Here is a 16,066-nt window from a genome sequence, read left to right as displayed (position 1 = left end):
CTGAAACAGCTGAGATTAAAGGAGACAGAATACAGACACCATTACACTATCAGATCACTGTCGAATCCTACGACCCATTAACCAATCTGTCAGACTGTCTCAGGCTTCCACTACATCTTTGTATTACTCCTTCAAAGTGAGAAACCTGGAAATGTCTGACTGACAACGTAGGTGACATCTGCATATAATTCCAAGTAGTTTCCCAAGGAAAGGTATGTTTCACTTGGCTTCTAGAATAAGAGGTAGGCTCCTGTCTTATTTATTGTGAATTTTTCTAAAATTAGACAAGTGTTAATGATGTTAATAACAGTCTATCTCTGTCAATCAGATTCCTGCTTATGATTCTCTCAAGCTCCAAGACAAGTGGAAACAGCTGATGTTGACTACAGAGAATGAACCCAGTTAAGGAAATCATCCTGGTCCAGCCAGCTAGGAGATTAAGTGGGTCAGGACCTGGGTAGGGAAACCAGTTATACTGGCAGAGTTACAGTGACAACTTGAATTATGGGCGAAAATATATGAAAGAAAGCTGGGCTAGGTCTTGGTGATTAATGTGGCATGTAGAACGGCCAGGAGAAAGAAGTCGAAGGGAACAGCCAGTTTCTGACTTGCTGATTCAGGGGTGAGGGACCTTCGCGATGAATATGGCCTAGCACACTTGAAGTTCCAAGTTTAGAAAGGTATCGGCAAAGGCCAATTCTGTTGGCTGAGGCCTTAGATTTACGGGCAAACTCTGTCCACACAGTAGGGAAAAAACATCGGGGAGCAGATCTGGGGATTCCAGACACTGGGCAGCCGTCTGCGCGCCACACGCCGCGCCCGGCCCGCGCACGTGCCGTGGGGCTCACCTGGCCCGCGGGCTGCACGCGCTTCCCCGCTAGTCCCGCCCCTGGGGGCGGGGCGAGGCGGCCGCGTCGCTAAGTCACCCGGAAGGCCAAGTCGGGTAGGCGCGGGGGTGGGTGGCTTTCGATCCCCAGGGTGGACCTGGAGGGGTGCTCGCCGGATGGAGCCAGCGGACTTGGAGCCGCGGGGCAGGAGGGATGGCCCAACGGCCCTGGCGCTGAGCGCGGCGGTGGCGGCGCTGGTGGCCGGCCTGTTCCTGCTGCAGGGAGAGGACGCAGGGCCGGGGGCGGGCGCTAGGTAACCCCTCAGCGTAGGGGACAGAGCCGGGCCTCGCACTCATATGGGCAAAGGGGGGGGGAGGGGCTGGAACGTGGGAAGGGGGTGGGGGGAAGTAAACTGGCCCTCTGGAAGCCAGCCGATTATGCACTTGGGCGAGTCTTCCTTTTCCTGGCCCTTCCGAGGTACAAGTTGACTTTGTTACTAGGGACAGCTAATAAGGCGCCACGCCCTGCTAATGATTCAGCACTTTCCTCAGAGCCCTGACTGAGAAGAGTAATAACCTGCAGAGAATCACGATTATCTTCCTCTAGAATAACAATCGTGCCCGGGGTTCAGCACCAGCCACCCTTAAACATCCCAAGACCAGTACCTATCGATCTTATTTCTGCAGCATGGCCGAGATAGAGGCGCTGCCGAAGCTTCGGGAAGACTTCAGGATGCAGAATAAATCTGTTTTTATTCTGGGCGCCAGTGGGGAAACCGGTAAAGTGCTCTTAAAAGAAATCCTGGTGCAGAATCTGTTTTCTAAAGTCACACTTATTGGCCGGAGGAAGCTCACTTTCCATGAGGAGGCTTATAAAAATGTGGTGGGTATTTGAACTACAACTCAGAAATGTATATTCAGTGGTTCTGTGGGATGAACATATTTCTTGCTTGAAGACTGAATTTGGCCCAGCCTGTAGTGGAAGCAGTGAGAGGCAATTAGAATATTGCCAAGATTGGCCGGTGAGAGCCCTTACTGGAGGCTCTATTCTGTACTGTAGGCCCAGTGGTGACTTTCCCTCACTGGGTGGTCTGGTCAAAGCCCTTGTGTCTGTCTAGACCTCTGTAAGGCCCAGCCTGGGTTATAGTGCAGCCTAGGGAGACAGAAGAGCACTGTTTTCTGGTCATTCAAATAGGATTTTAGTGATATCACTCTTCGGTCCTGGGCAATTTTCACAAACACTTTTTTTTTATAGTCTGTTGTTTTCTATCTGTCTATTCACTGCTAATTCTGTCAGCGGATCTAAAAATGCTTTGTAGAGCAGGTAAGAGCTATAGCAATGAAAGGTGGGGTATGCAGTTAAAGAATTTTGTCTGCCTGATTTTCCAGAACTTCATGCTTGTGTCTATGTGGAATAGTCACTTCACTGTCACTTGCATTTCCATGGTTAAGGCAGTAATACGTGAACTTCAGTCTGGTGACAATGCCTTCAATACCTAAAGTACTAGATACTTATGCTTTAAGTATAAGTTATAGGGGGTGAAGTGGGGGAGTTTTGGTTTTTCTCCCCACATAAACTCAGATATTTGAGTTTTGAACTGCAGCAAATTATAGTGTAATTCTGAGACCCCCCATAACTATAACACTCAGCTCCACAGTTTTACAGGTGGGACATTTCAAATAACAAATGGTGTCACAAGTAAATGTGTTTGATTTCTTCAGGTCCGTGTTCAGGTCACCGTACATGTTTTTGGTCCATCAGAACTTTCCTGTTTAAAGTGGCTACCTTTGTCCAGACATAGGCAGATAATAAGTGGTTTTTGTAGTCTGACTTCATGAGATGCATTAAATATTTCCAGTAATGAGAAATTGAACTGAGTGCTTTAATAATTGTGATTGGTGGCACATCTTTTGGTCAGGTATGAAAACATGTTAATCTTCAGTATTGTGTACAATATGAGGATAGTTCTCTTGAAAGAATGTTCTGGATGGTAGGATAGGAAAGCAACATTTTATTTGAACTCCTGGATGATGGAACATCTCAAATTTTCTTTTTTTATGTTTTATAATAAACTTAGAGGTTAGATGGAGGTTCTTAATCTTAGTGTGCATAAGAATCACCCAAGGGGATTTGCTAAAAATGCTGTGCCTGATTCAGAAATACGGGATGAGACCCAACAAGATGACTTTTTATCTAGTATGCCCTCGCTGGCTGGATCTAGTGCAGGTGATTCATGGATTAGACTCAAGGAAAGCCTATTGTTCATATTTTACTGCTAAGAAAACAGAGGAACATTTGATAAAAAAAAAATGTGGCAAAAATTACATGCCACTTAAGTAACCGACCCAAGATTTGAACCTAGGTCACCGAGATCCCAAAAGCTATTCCCTGTCTCTATATTATATCTCATTGGCGTCCCTTCTGATGAGATACAAGCAGGTCTTTAGAGAGAAAATAGAAGTTGAACCTGACTTTAGAATCTGAATCTCTCTAGTCCAAGTTTGTGTGTTACAGATTCATAATGGCATTATTGATTTTGAATTCAGATTAATTGCTTTTTGGTAGGAGAAAATGAGTTTGCAGAATTTGATGTTAAGTGGGCAGACTTAACTAATATTCTATAATTCTTTAGATTTAGAGAGGTATTTGTTTTAATTGCTTATTGTTTTAATAACATCATTATATATTACTTTGTCGTTGTCTAGAATCAAGAAGTGGTGGACTTTGACAAATTGGATGACTACGCTTCTGCCTTTCAAGGTCATGATGTTGGATTCTGTTGCCTGGGTACCACCAGGGGAAAAGCTGGGGCGGTAAGGAAGAAGTATGCCCTTTTCCCTTTTCTCTAGCCAGTCATGTCAAAGATTCCTTTCTTGCTCACTCTTTCTTTATATTTGCTGTGTTCAACTGCACTGTATAGTAATAAGGATAAGTTATTACCATTTACGACTCCATATGCCGCGCTAACATTTGCTATACTTTAAAAACCACTGATAAGTTCATCTTACCTACACAGTTATCCTTGAATTCAGACCTGCATGCTAGAGACATCATAAATATTTACAAGGTCTTGTCTCCTACAAATATCGCTGTCATTGCATCCGTTGACTAAGACAAACCACTGTGTCTGGGTAAAAGTAACTGGCATTCGTGCCGTTAGCAGTTAAGCTTCTTTGTTCTCTTTATAAATGTTTTAAACTTGAATTGTTATCTTCACTTGCATGATTTGCTTCAACCTATTTTCATGCCAAGCTTTAAACTTCTGGGATAGAACATCAGAACAGTGCCACGATTCAGCTAGCCTCCAGAGATGACTCAGCCTCCAGCTATGATTCAACCTCAGTGGTGATTCAGCCTTAACTGACGCAGAACTGTTCTAATACACATTTTATTTTCTTTTTAATGATGTTCTAAATTGCATCGGCCCCTGTCCAAAAGTGATAGTTTACTACGTAGTTAGAAGTCATAGCCTCCTATGTAGATCCTGAGAAAATGTTAATAAACCTTTTATTTATTTATTTATTTATTTATTTTTTTTTACTGTGACTGTAGTTTATCCCTCTGGCAGAATTTACTTGCTGGAGCTAAAACATGTCTATTAAATATTCAGGACCAAGTGCTACCATGGAGGGCTCACCACAGCTTAAAAAACTGGCCTACCCATCAAAATTATTAGGGGAGCACAAGATTAACAGCTATTGTTTACGCCAACCCAGGAGGTATGCCCAAGTGTGTTTCCCTGGGCCTCTTTGTCATCCAGGGAATAATTATGCTGATGCTTTCAATAGGATGTATTTCCAAATCTTCTGCAGTTCTTGGTAGCACAACTTGGTTTGAACCCTGTACTGGAACATATGGATTGTGGAGAAGCTTGACTCTCCATGGAATTGGCATATTAGCTCTTCTAGAAAGGGTCACGTGTCTGCTCAGCAGCAGTTAGTGCAGTATTTTCAGTCCTAGGGACAGTCACAAACACTGTGCCCTCTAAAAGCTTTTCTTCAGTACATTGCAGGATACACTCTCAAGGGCCAACCTGATTTTGGTGGTGACTCAGCAAAATACAAAACACTGCATTAGGCTTAGAGCAGTTGGTTTTCATGACATAAGGCAAATCTTGTCATAAAGGTACTTCAGAGACTGCTTTGTTGAAATCAAGTTGTGTCATGCAATTTTAATCAGAATAGTGGGTGTCCTCACCACCCAGAAGTTTTTTTTTTTTTTTTTTTTTTTTAAGATGAATTGGTTCTACACCCTTCAGGCTACTCAGTACCTTTTGTTCTCTGAAGTTAATTTGAAAAATAAAAGTACTATGAGTACACAAGAGATAAGACTAGTAAGCCAAATACAGCCCCCAAAATGAGTTAGGATTTAAAAGGATAATGCCAGGGAGCACTGACATGTCCTCCAGAAAGTTCTCTTTTGTTTTAATTTGAGACTAATTTGGATTGAATGCAGTGTAAATTTTTGGAGGTTGTGATAACTTTGGTCAGTTTAAGAGGTGACATTTCACAGGGAGCTAGGTAATAGTAGATTTGTTTGATGGGATAGTTGTGGATTTCCAAGCTCATACTACCTGGTCAGCAACCCTCTCTACAGAAAAGGTTTTAGGTGTTTCTTCAGATGTACACTACAAAAGCTGGTGTCATTCTATAACTGTTTTGTAACTGGTATAATCTATAGCTTGCTTTGCAACCTGAATTTCTAGAGAAACTCAAGAAATTCTGTTTCTGTCTCAATGTTAAATCCTCTCAGAAGCCAGGGTCTTCAGTGTGTTATTCTTCTAATGCTGTCAGAATGTACCATAATTGTTAGTGCACAGATTAAGGGGCACTCCGGACCCCCAAACTTGCATGCTGTTAAAGGTGTCTGGCCATCCGTGTGCACAAATACAAAGCAACTCTTAGTCTAAACGAACTTTAATAGGATTAGTGTGCATAAAGAGAGAAGAAGAAAGGATAATAGTTTTCTAATAAAACATCCGAAGTTATCCATCCCCTTGTGGGTAAATATCCAGCCAAACAGGCTGGGCGCAAAGTGAGGCCACTAAGGCCCAAAAATTTGCCCCAAATCTAAGGCACCTTCTGGTGGGGTATGATAGGAAAGGAGTGAAAGGAGCCAGACAAGTCTGGGATGAAAGAAGCAAAATCAAACTATAGATGGAGGTAACAGCTGCCATGGTGAACATCCCCATATGTCTGTCACCCACATGTCTCTTCCAAGTGTTTTCACATGTCTCTCTTCTGGTCCCTCTCCTTCACATCCCCCTCCTAGTTCCTGGTACAAGTCCAAAGCCCAGAACAGGTGGGTCTTACTCCACATGTCTCTCTTCCTGTGTCCCTGTGTCTCAGGTGTCTCTCTTGAGTTCACTTGTTCCATGTTATATAACTCCACTTGGCTACATAGTTCTGCCCATCATTAAGTGGGGCAGGAAACATGTTAACTCCTCTTTTTGAGAATTAAACAAGAGAAACTTGCCTCACAGCTCTGGAGTATGACATCAAGATGTCTGCAGGTTTAGTTCCTCCTTTGGGCTTGGAGGGAAGGATCTTCTCCAGGTTTCTCTCCTTGACTTGTATATGGCTACCTTCTTTGTCTGTTTAGGTGACATTTTTATACATATGGCCTAACCTAAGTTTCTCTTTTTATTTTTTTTTTTATAATCTACTTATTTATGGATACAAGAACTGTGGTACAGGCCAGAGGTGTAGCGGTTGAGAGATTCACCAGAGACAGACTGGGAAGCATAACAGGCAGATCGACTGAAATACTACTGAGGGGAGCAGTGGGAGAGACAGAAGAGGTCCGCCGCACCATGTGGGTCACTTCCCTGGTGGGAATCAGTCTGTGCTGCTGTGGCTGCTGCTAACTGCACAGTGCTGCACTTTAACCTGTTGAGCCACCAGGGAGGGCCCAGTTTCCTCTTTTAGAAGGACATTAGCCATATTGGATTAATAAACACCCCATCAAGTAGGACATTGTCTTAACTAATGACTTCTACAGGGATCCTATTTCTAAATAAGGTCACATTCTGAGGTCCTGGATGTTTCAGCTTCAACATAGAAATTTGGGGGAGACCGTGCCACCAACAAAATTTAGCCTACCCAGATTTCTGTTGAAACTGGTACTAAGAATGGGTCTGTTAGCTTTGTTCAATATCATTTCCTCTAACACTAACTGGTTAAATGCTAATCTTCCTTATCACATTCGTTGGCCATAGCTTTGTGATCAATGCAGTGGCGTCCTGAATCAGAATTTCTGAGGCTGGAAACGTGAACTCTGTATTTCTAGCTGACCCTTCTAGGGAGAGGCCGATTCATCTGATCCTTATCTCATGAATGACTTGCTTTCAGTGGGCACTGGATGTTGTGGTGCTCTTCACCTGGTTCTTCAGGTACCAGAGCTCAGATGGCCATCACCTTGCTTGAGTGAATGTGTGTGTGTGTGTTGGTCAAGGGTGACTAGTTTTGGACAACCAGATCTACACTGGCTTTGAGTGAAGAGGAGCAGCTCACAAATGCCATGTGCTTTCGCCTTATTTGTGTTAAGGTTTTTGGTCACTGCATTTGGGGTAGTTTAATAGTTCTTGGATTCTTTTGAAGAGACAATGTTGCAAACACTATTAATACAGCCAATCACAGCTATTCAGCATCATTAGCGTCTCATGGCTTCTCATCCTCTTTTATATATGTATATGTGTGTGTGTGTGTATACACACAGACATATATATACACACATTTTTTTTTTCTTGTGTCATTGTTAATTTGGGGATAGTATTTGATTTCTCCCCCTAGGTGTAGTCCACATTGTTCTCCCACCACACAGCACCTGCCATCCACCACCACAGTCCCTGTGCTCTAACCTTCCCCTTCACAAATCAGATCATGATTTGTGAACATAAAGGAAATTCTTATTTCAGCACCCATCAATAAAATCTTTGGGGTGTGGCTATTCTCTTGACTGTGTGTGTTATCTGTGGCTGCTTTTGTCCTGTGAGAGTAAGGCTGTGCAACCGCCACAGAGGCCTGCAAAGAAAATATTTACAGGCTCCTTTTCAGGAAATGTTTGTCAGTAGTTGTTTGATTATCTTTTCCATCCAGAGCTTTCTTTAACTAAGGTCTTGGTCTCTTGATCCAGTACATAGAAAGTTGCCCTCTGGGACACAGACAAGTGGTCTCAGATTTTATCAGTTTCTATTTGTCAGCCTCTCTGTTTTCTGGTCTAATTTAGAAGATTGAAAATGGAGTGAAGGAGAGAGAGTCTGAAGCAAAAATACAGCTATGTATGGCCTTTTACAGAATGATAGATTCTCCCTTCTTGGAAAAGAGCCCCGCTGACTTTGAGTCATGACAGCATGCTGGCTTCTCAGTGCTGAAATACCTTGCTAGAATAAGTTTTTCCTGAGCCAAAGTATTCCTGGTTTTTGGGTATTGGTAAAGATCAGAAAGAACTTAAATTGAGAGTAAGTAGAGGATTTGTCTCCCTTGATCTTTGAGGAGCCTGTGAGGGTCTCTGCTGAATTATATTATGTGGGGTTCCAGGAAAGGAAATGTATAGTGGGAACCTGTTTCATCAATTCACTTTTCTAGAAGGAATGCTGCTTCCTAGCTTAGAGTAGGACAAACCAACTACAGCTTTCATAAAGATACAATAGCATAATAGACCAAATGTTCTCAGAAAAAAATATCTTTTCCCTGGCTGTGTGATGTGGTTAGGGAAATTAAATCTTTGTTAATTGTTGTAATGTGTTTCTAAGGAGTATCCTCTTTAGTTTCTCTGTTATTATTAAAATAGTGAGTAATACTGGTTTCAACTTTATAGGTTTCAGGTATAGCGTCTCATAGTTCAACATTTGTCTTCTTTCATAATGTTTTTTATTCAAGCAGTTAGAGGACAGGAAAAAATGTTGTTAATGATATTTAGGCTCGTTCCTTTCTATCCATAAATGGAATTGTCTTCACTCCAAAGAAAATCCGTGTGTGTTGATATGTCCAAGTCAGTCACCAGGATCCACGTTCACTTTTGATTTTTAAGTCCTTGAAAGCCGTTGACCTCTTTGCTTTTGAGTTTCATTCACCAGCTAGAAGGCCACGCATTAGAGTGGGGGAAGTGAAATTCAAAACTTAGTGGGCTTGGAAAAATGCGTATTTATAATCAGCTTGAGGGCTCAGAGGATTTGTGAAATCGTTTTGGATTAACAGCCATTGATTGCTAATAAAACAATATTTAGCTTTGTCCAGGGAACAGCGATGGAGAAAGGTATGGGCACCCTGTCAACCGGCCCATTGAACAGGGATGATGGGCTAAGTGTGGGGGTCTCTGCAGCAGCGTGGGTGCTCGTCCTGCAGGAGAGGTTGTCAGTTGTGGCGAGGCTGGTGAAAGGAAGGACGCCAGCGTCTGACGGCTGGGCTCATATTGATGTGCCTTCGCTGACTAATCAGATTGAAAAAGTCCCATGGTATTTATGTCACTTTAATTTTCATCAAACAATTGGAGACGACAGCACTCTATTAAGGGGAGGTTGATCCAGAACTAAAGCCAAATAAATTAGGGTCTCAGTTTAATCAAATTATCCCTTTACTGGCCCGGGATTAAGTGAGAGAGACAGCGTCAGTCTAGAGCCTTGTGATTGGCTGAAGCTCTTTCTTATTTTCAAAGAAGGTGTTGAAAGAAAACGTATTTTAACAGAGACGATGATAATAATCCTAAAAAGAAATAGTGCTGTAACAAAGGCAACAACCAGAAGGTGTTTCTTTCACTAGTCAACTATGGAGTTTATGGTGAATAACGAACTTGTTATTAAAAATCAGAGTTCCAGTGAATTCAAGCGAGAGAAAGAAATAGATGTGGAAGGAACATTGACGGTTCGGGAAATTTTCTCTGTTATTCTAGGTTGTTTTTCTTGGCAGTCTTTCTGCACATCTAAAATCTCAATTCAGAGGGAGGATCTGAGGAGAATCACTTGCTCTCTCTGGATGTGCTGAGTATTAAATTTGGTTTGCCTCACACTGATTTTGAAAGGTGACAATGAGTGTGTGAGTCAGTGTGTAGGACAAGGCGATGGGCCAGTTGTTTAGACAGACTGTCAGAATGCACCATGCAAGAGGAGGAGGTGCTGATTCAGAGTAAGGAATTCAATGGATGTTACCTAAAATGAGGCAGAAAAATAACACTGCTCTGCAGATAGTGGGCAGAGTTAAAAAGTACTGTGAGGTGGAGGAAGGAGCATGGAGGCCTGTGAGGTCATGGTAAAGTTCTATTTCACGATCTGGGGCCTGGTTGCTGATATATATATTCAGTTTAATGAAGATGAATCCAGCTTTTACTTATATTCCCTTCTTTCTATGATCTACCCCAACACATAGTTTAAAAGTTTACTTAGGCCCTCCTTGGTGGCTCAGTGAGTTAAAGCACAACACTAAGAAGCTAAAGCCACTGTAGCATGAGTTCGATCCCCGCCTGCCCTGGAGGTGACCACATGGCGCAGCCCACTGCTCCCCTCAGCAGTGTACTTCGTAGATCTGCCTGTTCTGCTCCCGACTCTGTCTCTGGTGAAGCCTCTCACCGCCCCTGCACCTCTGGCCTGTACCCCAGTTCTGTACGCACAAATAAAATAAATCTTAAAAAAAAAAAAGTTTACTTAGGCCTGCTATGTAAAGTTAAATTCTTTTTTTAGGTTCCCTATTGCTGTCGTAACATACTGCTTCAGATGTAATAGTTTAAAATGACACAAATTCATTACCTCACAGTTCTACCTGTCAGTAGTCCATCATAGATTTTGCTGACAAAATCAAGGTGTTGATAGGGCTGAGTACCTTTGTGGAAATCCAGGGTAATACCCATTTCTTTACCTTTCCTAGCAACTAGCAGATTCATGGTTCCTTCTTCTTCCCCATCTTTAAAGCATCTCCATGTAAAATAAAATATGTAGCATCAATAAGTGCCCTTGGGAAATTTTTTTTTTTAAAGATTTATTTATTTGTACATACAGAACTGGGGTACAGGTCAGAGACTCAGGGGCAGTGAGAGACTTCACCAGAGACAGAGTGGGGAGCAGAACAGGCAGATCAACGAAGTACACTGCTGAGGGGAGCAGCGGGCGGGTCAGGAGAGGTCTGCCACGCCATGTGGTCTCCTCCGGGGCAGGCGGGAATCGAACTCATGCGGAAGTGGCTTTAGCTTCTCAGTGCAGTGCTTTAACCCGCTGCGCCACCAGGGAGGGCCCACCCTTGGGAAATTTTTAATTAAAAAAAATCATTTGGGCAGTAATCCAGTCTTCAAACTTGGGATAAAATCTATAAAACTTTAAAAACCTATGAAATTGCTTTATAAATTGTGGGTACCTAGGAAGCTCAGCTTGTAGACTTTAGACTTTATATTCTGCCATCTCCAGCTAGAGGATGTCAGCCATAATTTATGCTAGTTTCCAGATGCGATTACTACATGGAACTCTCTTTTGTGGGTTGAGACATATGTCCTTTGGTGAGGTCCTGGGAATGGTTCTGCACCACATTCTTTCCTCCTCCTTTTATTACTACATTGTTCTTTTATTTTTATGTGTGAATTTGCCATTCTCTGCTTTCACAGAGTTATACTATTTATTATTTATTTATTTACTATTTATTATTAACTATTTTACTTAGTCTACTATGTACTCATCCAAGTATTTTTTTTAAAGACTTACTTATGCATACAAGAATTGGGGTGTAGGCCAGAGATGTGGGGAAGAGGAGGTGGTTAGAGGAATCACCAGAGACAAGAATGGGGAGAAGAACAGGCTGATATAATGAAATACACTGCTAGGGGAGCAGTGGTGAGACTGAAGAGGCCTGCCTTGCCATGTGGGTCACCTCCCTGGTGGGGATCAATCTGTGTTGTAGTGGCTGGTGATTACTTGATAGCACTATTTTTAACTCCTGCACCACCAGAGAAGGCCCTCATTCAGGTGTTTTTGGAGTACCTACTATGTACTAGATATGTACTGATGCTGAGATGCAAATTGACTGCACTGGGTCTGGACCTGGGATCTCCAACATTCTTGATTACATAGCCATCAATTAAAAAATGGGAGGATGCACTTGTACTAATATGTAAATATATTGTAAAGCAAACAAACATTGGAAATTATGTAGGCTTTGTTCTCAAAGTACATGGGTAGTATTCTCACCATGCTTTGAAACTACACCACATTAGAGTTGACACAGCAAAACAGAGACAGCTCTAAAGTAATAAGAGGCTAAATCTTTTTCTGTGAGACTGAAAGTAGTTTCCTAGCTTGATGTTACTGTTCCTTGCAGATTTCTTTTGGCGTGTATGTTTGTGTCATTATCCTTGTGTTTTTGTTTCAGTCTGTCCTTGCTGCTGAAGCTAGTGCATCTATCCTGAGGATTGTACTTGGAGCCTTTCCCAGGGGCCTGGCATTCATGTATTACTTTGTGCCTTTAGTTTTTATCCCCATCCATCCCAGACCACCTAGCCTGCCACCAAGCTGTGAAATTTTTAAGACAAACCCATGGCTTTTTGGAAATAACCCATCTTTTTCCCCTTTAGGAAGGGTTTGTTCGTGTTGATCGTGATTACGTCCTGAAGTCTGCAGAGCTGGCAAAGGCTGGAGGATGCAAACACTTCAGCTTGCTGAGTTCTAAAGGAGCTGATAAATCGAGCAACTTTTTATATCTGCAAGTTAAGGTTTGTACATGTTTCTATTCTTCATTTATTTTTAGAGAACCTTGACTTATTGGTAGTACTAAATGATAAAACCATGCATTAAGTGCATTACATTCTTTTTTTTTTTCCTACTACAGGACTGTTTTTTTCCCCCAAGGATATATTTGTAAGCATGAGTAAATAAAAGACAATTTCCAATCTCTCCCCCATAGATTGTGCTTTAATCAGGGAATGAAATGTGGCAGCTCTGAGTTTGAACATCCACATGAACCTTACCACTTGAAGACACTTCAGGCAGTGTTCTGAAATTTTTCTCTGGAGTTTCTCTAATAGCTGAGAATAGCTTCTTTTTTTCCTGGAGACTTGGGATATTTAGACTGAGTAAATCTACTTGTTAAAAATTGAGCTTTCCTGGAAATTTTTAAGACTCCATGCACATTTTGCTATTCTCAGGTTAACTTAAAAAAATTGGAAGGTCATTTAAAAGGCAAAGTTCACTCACTTGGGAATCAGAATCGCCATGCCAACAGAGGTTTGGGGTTCTTAGAGAAAAATTCATGAGGTTATAGTTGTGCCAAGGAGTCCCAGGGGTCAAGTGCAGGGCGTCACAGGTAAAATAGTCAGGTAGAGGGGTAAGTCAGGGTAAGTTTTCACAGAGTAAAAATAGGTAAAAGTTCTCTATCAGTCCTTCCTAATGGTATTTTTATTCCTTGGCTTCTTGAATACTGGTGGCTTGATCTGTTCAATGGTCAGATCCATTTTAAAGAGGATAGCAAAGCTGCTTTTTTATGGTAGTCAGTGCAAACCACATTGTTAATCCGAATAGCTCAGGCCCTGTAAACTATTCTACTTACTTAGGTAATGGCAGAAACACTACTGAAATCAAATTCCCAGACCAGCCTTGCCTTTTTCCAAGTCTTAGGCTGCTGTTGGCTCTTTTATGCACAATGCTAATTGAGATTAAAACACATGTTGTAAAAAGCTAACTAAGAAACATGCCCACATGAAAACTTGTATATGACCATTCATAGCATTATCCACAAAGCCAAAGAGTGGAAGCAACCGAAATCTATCAACTGGTAAGTGGATGAATAAAATGAGGTATATCAATACATTGGAATATTCATCTCTAAAAAGGCAAAATATGTGCCTAAACACGGGTGAACCTCAAGAACACTGTTGAGTGAGAGGGGCCAGTCACAAAAGAATTGGAATATTCTAAACTTGGATTGTGGTAGATGTTGAACAATTCTGTGAATACTATAAAAACCATTAATTTAAAAAGCTACCTAAGAGTATACAGTGCCAAATGAGTGGTAGGAACTCACAAGGCCTTTGGCCTGACCTGTGGTCTGAGCATCTCTGGCACTTATGTTCATAGAGATGCCTGGTCTGAAAATTCAGGGTTCGTTTAACAAATTAATATTAAAGCCTTATCTTGAACCTAAATGTTATCCCACAGTCTCCTGAAATTTGGCAGCATTTCTTAAGAAGTGAATAATATTGAGGCTCCGTGAGTCATTTAAACCACTGGAACCACTGTATCTGAAGAGAAGTCCTGAAACAAACAAACAAAAAAAAAAAAATTGATTATCTTTGGACCTGCAGCATTAATTCTGGACTAGCAGTTTGTTTTCTTTTATGGTTAAACTAGTAGCATGTCATTGATCTTCTTAGATCTGCCTTAACATCAGGCAGATAAGCAGCTGCACTGATTCTGAAGCCATTCACTCATTCGGCATGTCTTTTCTAACTGTACTACAGAGCAGGCGTAGAAGATCTAACTTTTAGGACTCTGGGATCTAAAATTCTAGATAAGGATATTGGCAAGTTTTAAGGCTTGCAGAAGCAGATAATCTTAAAAAACCCAAATTATTTTCAGCAACACAATAAGTTGGTTTTGAGCAAATGCTGAAAATGTGGTTTTTGTTAACAGGGAGAAGTGGAAGCCAGGGTTGAAGAATTAAAATTTGATCGTTACTCAATATTTAGGCCTGGGTAAGTACTCATAAGTATTCATGCTGCATAAGAGACTTTACTTCTGGTTATTCCTGCTAAGCTAGTTTTTTTTTTTTTTTTCTTTTTGTAAAAGCTGATAGCTAAGATAGAAGTTGGTAGAGGTAAGATGGATTGCTTCAGTGACGACCCACCTTTTGAAGGATGGGATAGATAGTTGGTGCCATGTTCAAAATAGTGTAGAACTTCCTGGATAGCTTTTGCTACATCTTCTGAATCACCAAGAAAAACCATTTATTCACTGTATTTAGGGGTGTATGTGTGTGAGAGAGAGAGAGAAAGAAAGGGAGTGACAGAGACAGAGAGAGGGAGAAAGAGATATGTTATCTTTTCCTCTTCTGTAAGGACAACAGTTTTGTTAGAGTAGGACTCCACTCTTATAACCTAAATTAACCATAATTACATCCCAAAAGGTCCTTTCTTCAATTACAGTCACATTGGGGATTAGGTCTCCAACAGGAATTTTGGCCTAAATTCCTGTTTAGGCCTTTTATGGCCTAAATGCAGTTTATATCTCTACTTCTGTCTTTCTCTCTTTAGAGTTCTTTTATGTGAGAGGCAAGAATCTCGCCCAGCTGAATGGTTGGTTAGGAAATTCTTTGGCTCCTTACCAGCATCTTGGGCCAGTGGGCACGCTATTCCTGTGGTGACCTTGGTTAGAGCGATGCTGAACAATGCAGTGAGACCAAGCGACAACAAGAAAGAACTACTGGAGAATAAAGCCATCCTTGACCTGGGAAAAGCCGGTGGCCCTCTCAAGCCTTGACCACACTGAGGAATACTTTATTGTAACACCTCAACAGTCACCACCGAATGAGTAATATCAGGGTCTAAGAAACGTCAGCATGCTTCAGCTTTGTGGTTTCACTATTTTCAGTAATTCAAATCCAATCAAAAAGTGCCTATGTCATGCATCAGTGGTTTGAGCATAGTTGTATATATTCACACATCACCCACACATCACCCAGGAGGCTTTTCAGAAGCAGTGATTCATAGGCCTATCGCAGACCATCTGAATCATAATCTTTGAGAGGCAGGTACCAGGGTTCTGTTATTTTGTTTTGGTTGAGTTTCCCCCCATGGTTGGGATGCTCCTGTCAGGGAGGCTAGATTTGACATGCTTGTCTGCAGAGACACAGCAACAGTGTGAACTTTATGTAGTAGGCAGATGAGCTCTATTCTAAAATTGTTTACATTCATGTTTGAGTTACCCACTGCCGACTGCTTTTATTTATGTAAGTGAACATTGTGCATTAATACTTCTTTAGAGTATATAATAAAAATTGTTATATAACTAAGCTTATAAAATTCATGGGAGAATGAAATAGAAAAATAAAAATAAATGGATAAATCTGGATGTCTCCTAAATTATTAGAAAATGCCCAAGTCCCAGTGGAAATGTGCAGTATTTTGGTCAATGGGATGGTACTGTTGCAGTCAGCAGTTACCCAGTGTTCTAAGTGCCAGGTTTTACACACTCAGTACTGTCAATTAGCCCTCCAAACAACCCTTACAAGGTAGAACTATCATTCCCCTACTTTAGATGGGGAAACTGAGGC

The 16,066-nt window shown here is 41.5% G+C and overlaps 1 protein-coding gene across 3 annotated transcripts; it reads left to right on the top strand.

Annotated features, from left to right (window-relative positions):
• Positions 1–858: 858 nt before the first annotated feature.
• Positions 859–15,318, top strand: HTATIP2 (HIV-1 Tat interactive protein 2, 30kDa). 3 transcript variants are annotated; one of them, XM_012725044.1, is made up of 6 exons: positions 859–943; positions 1,514–1,709; positions 3,533–3,640; positions 12,375–12,512; positions 14,428–14,489; positions 15,048–15,318. In XM_012725044.1, the coding sequence occupies exons 2-6, from the start codon at positions 1,515–1,517 to the stop codon at positions 15,271–15,273; spliced, it is 729 nt and encodes a 242-aa protein (XP_012580498.1). In that variant the 5' UTR covers positions 859–943; position 1,514; the 3' UTR covers positions 15,274–15,318. The 3 variants fall into 3 exon arrangements, with proteins under 3 accessions (XP_012580498.1, XP_012580499.1, XP_004683039.2); XM_012725045.1 differs by having other exon boundaries at positions 932–943; positions 1,490–1,709; XM_004682982.2 differs by lacking the exon at positions 859–943 and adding an exon at positions 969–1,140.
• Positions 15,319–16,066: the final 748 nt, after the last annotated feature.

Source organism: Condylura cristata, unplaced genomic scaffold (genome assembly GCF_000260355.1).
Source record: "Condylura cristata isolate star-nosed mole 26May11 unplaced genomic scaffold, ConCri1.0 scaffold00015, whole genome shotgun sequence".
Classification (NCBI taxonomy): Eukaryota; Metazoa; Chordata; class Mammalia; order Eulipotyphla; family Talpidae; genus Condylura; species Condylura cristata.
Note: the sequence above shows the minus strand (reverse complement) of the source record. Positions and strands in the feature narration are given on the sequence as shown.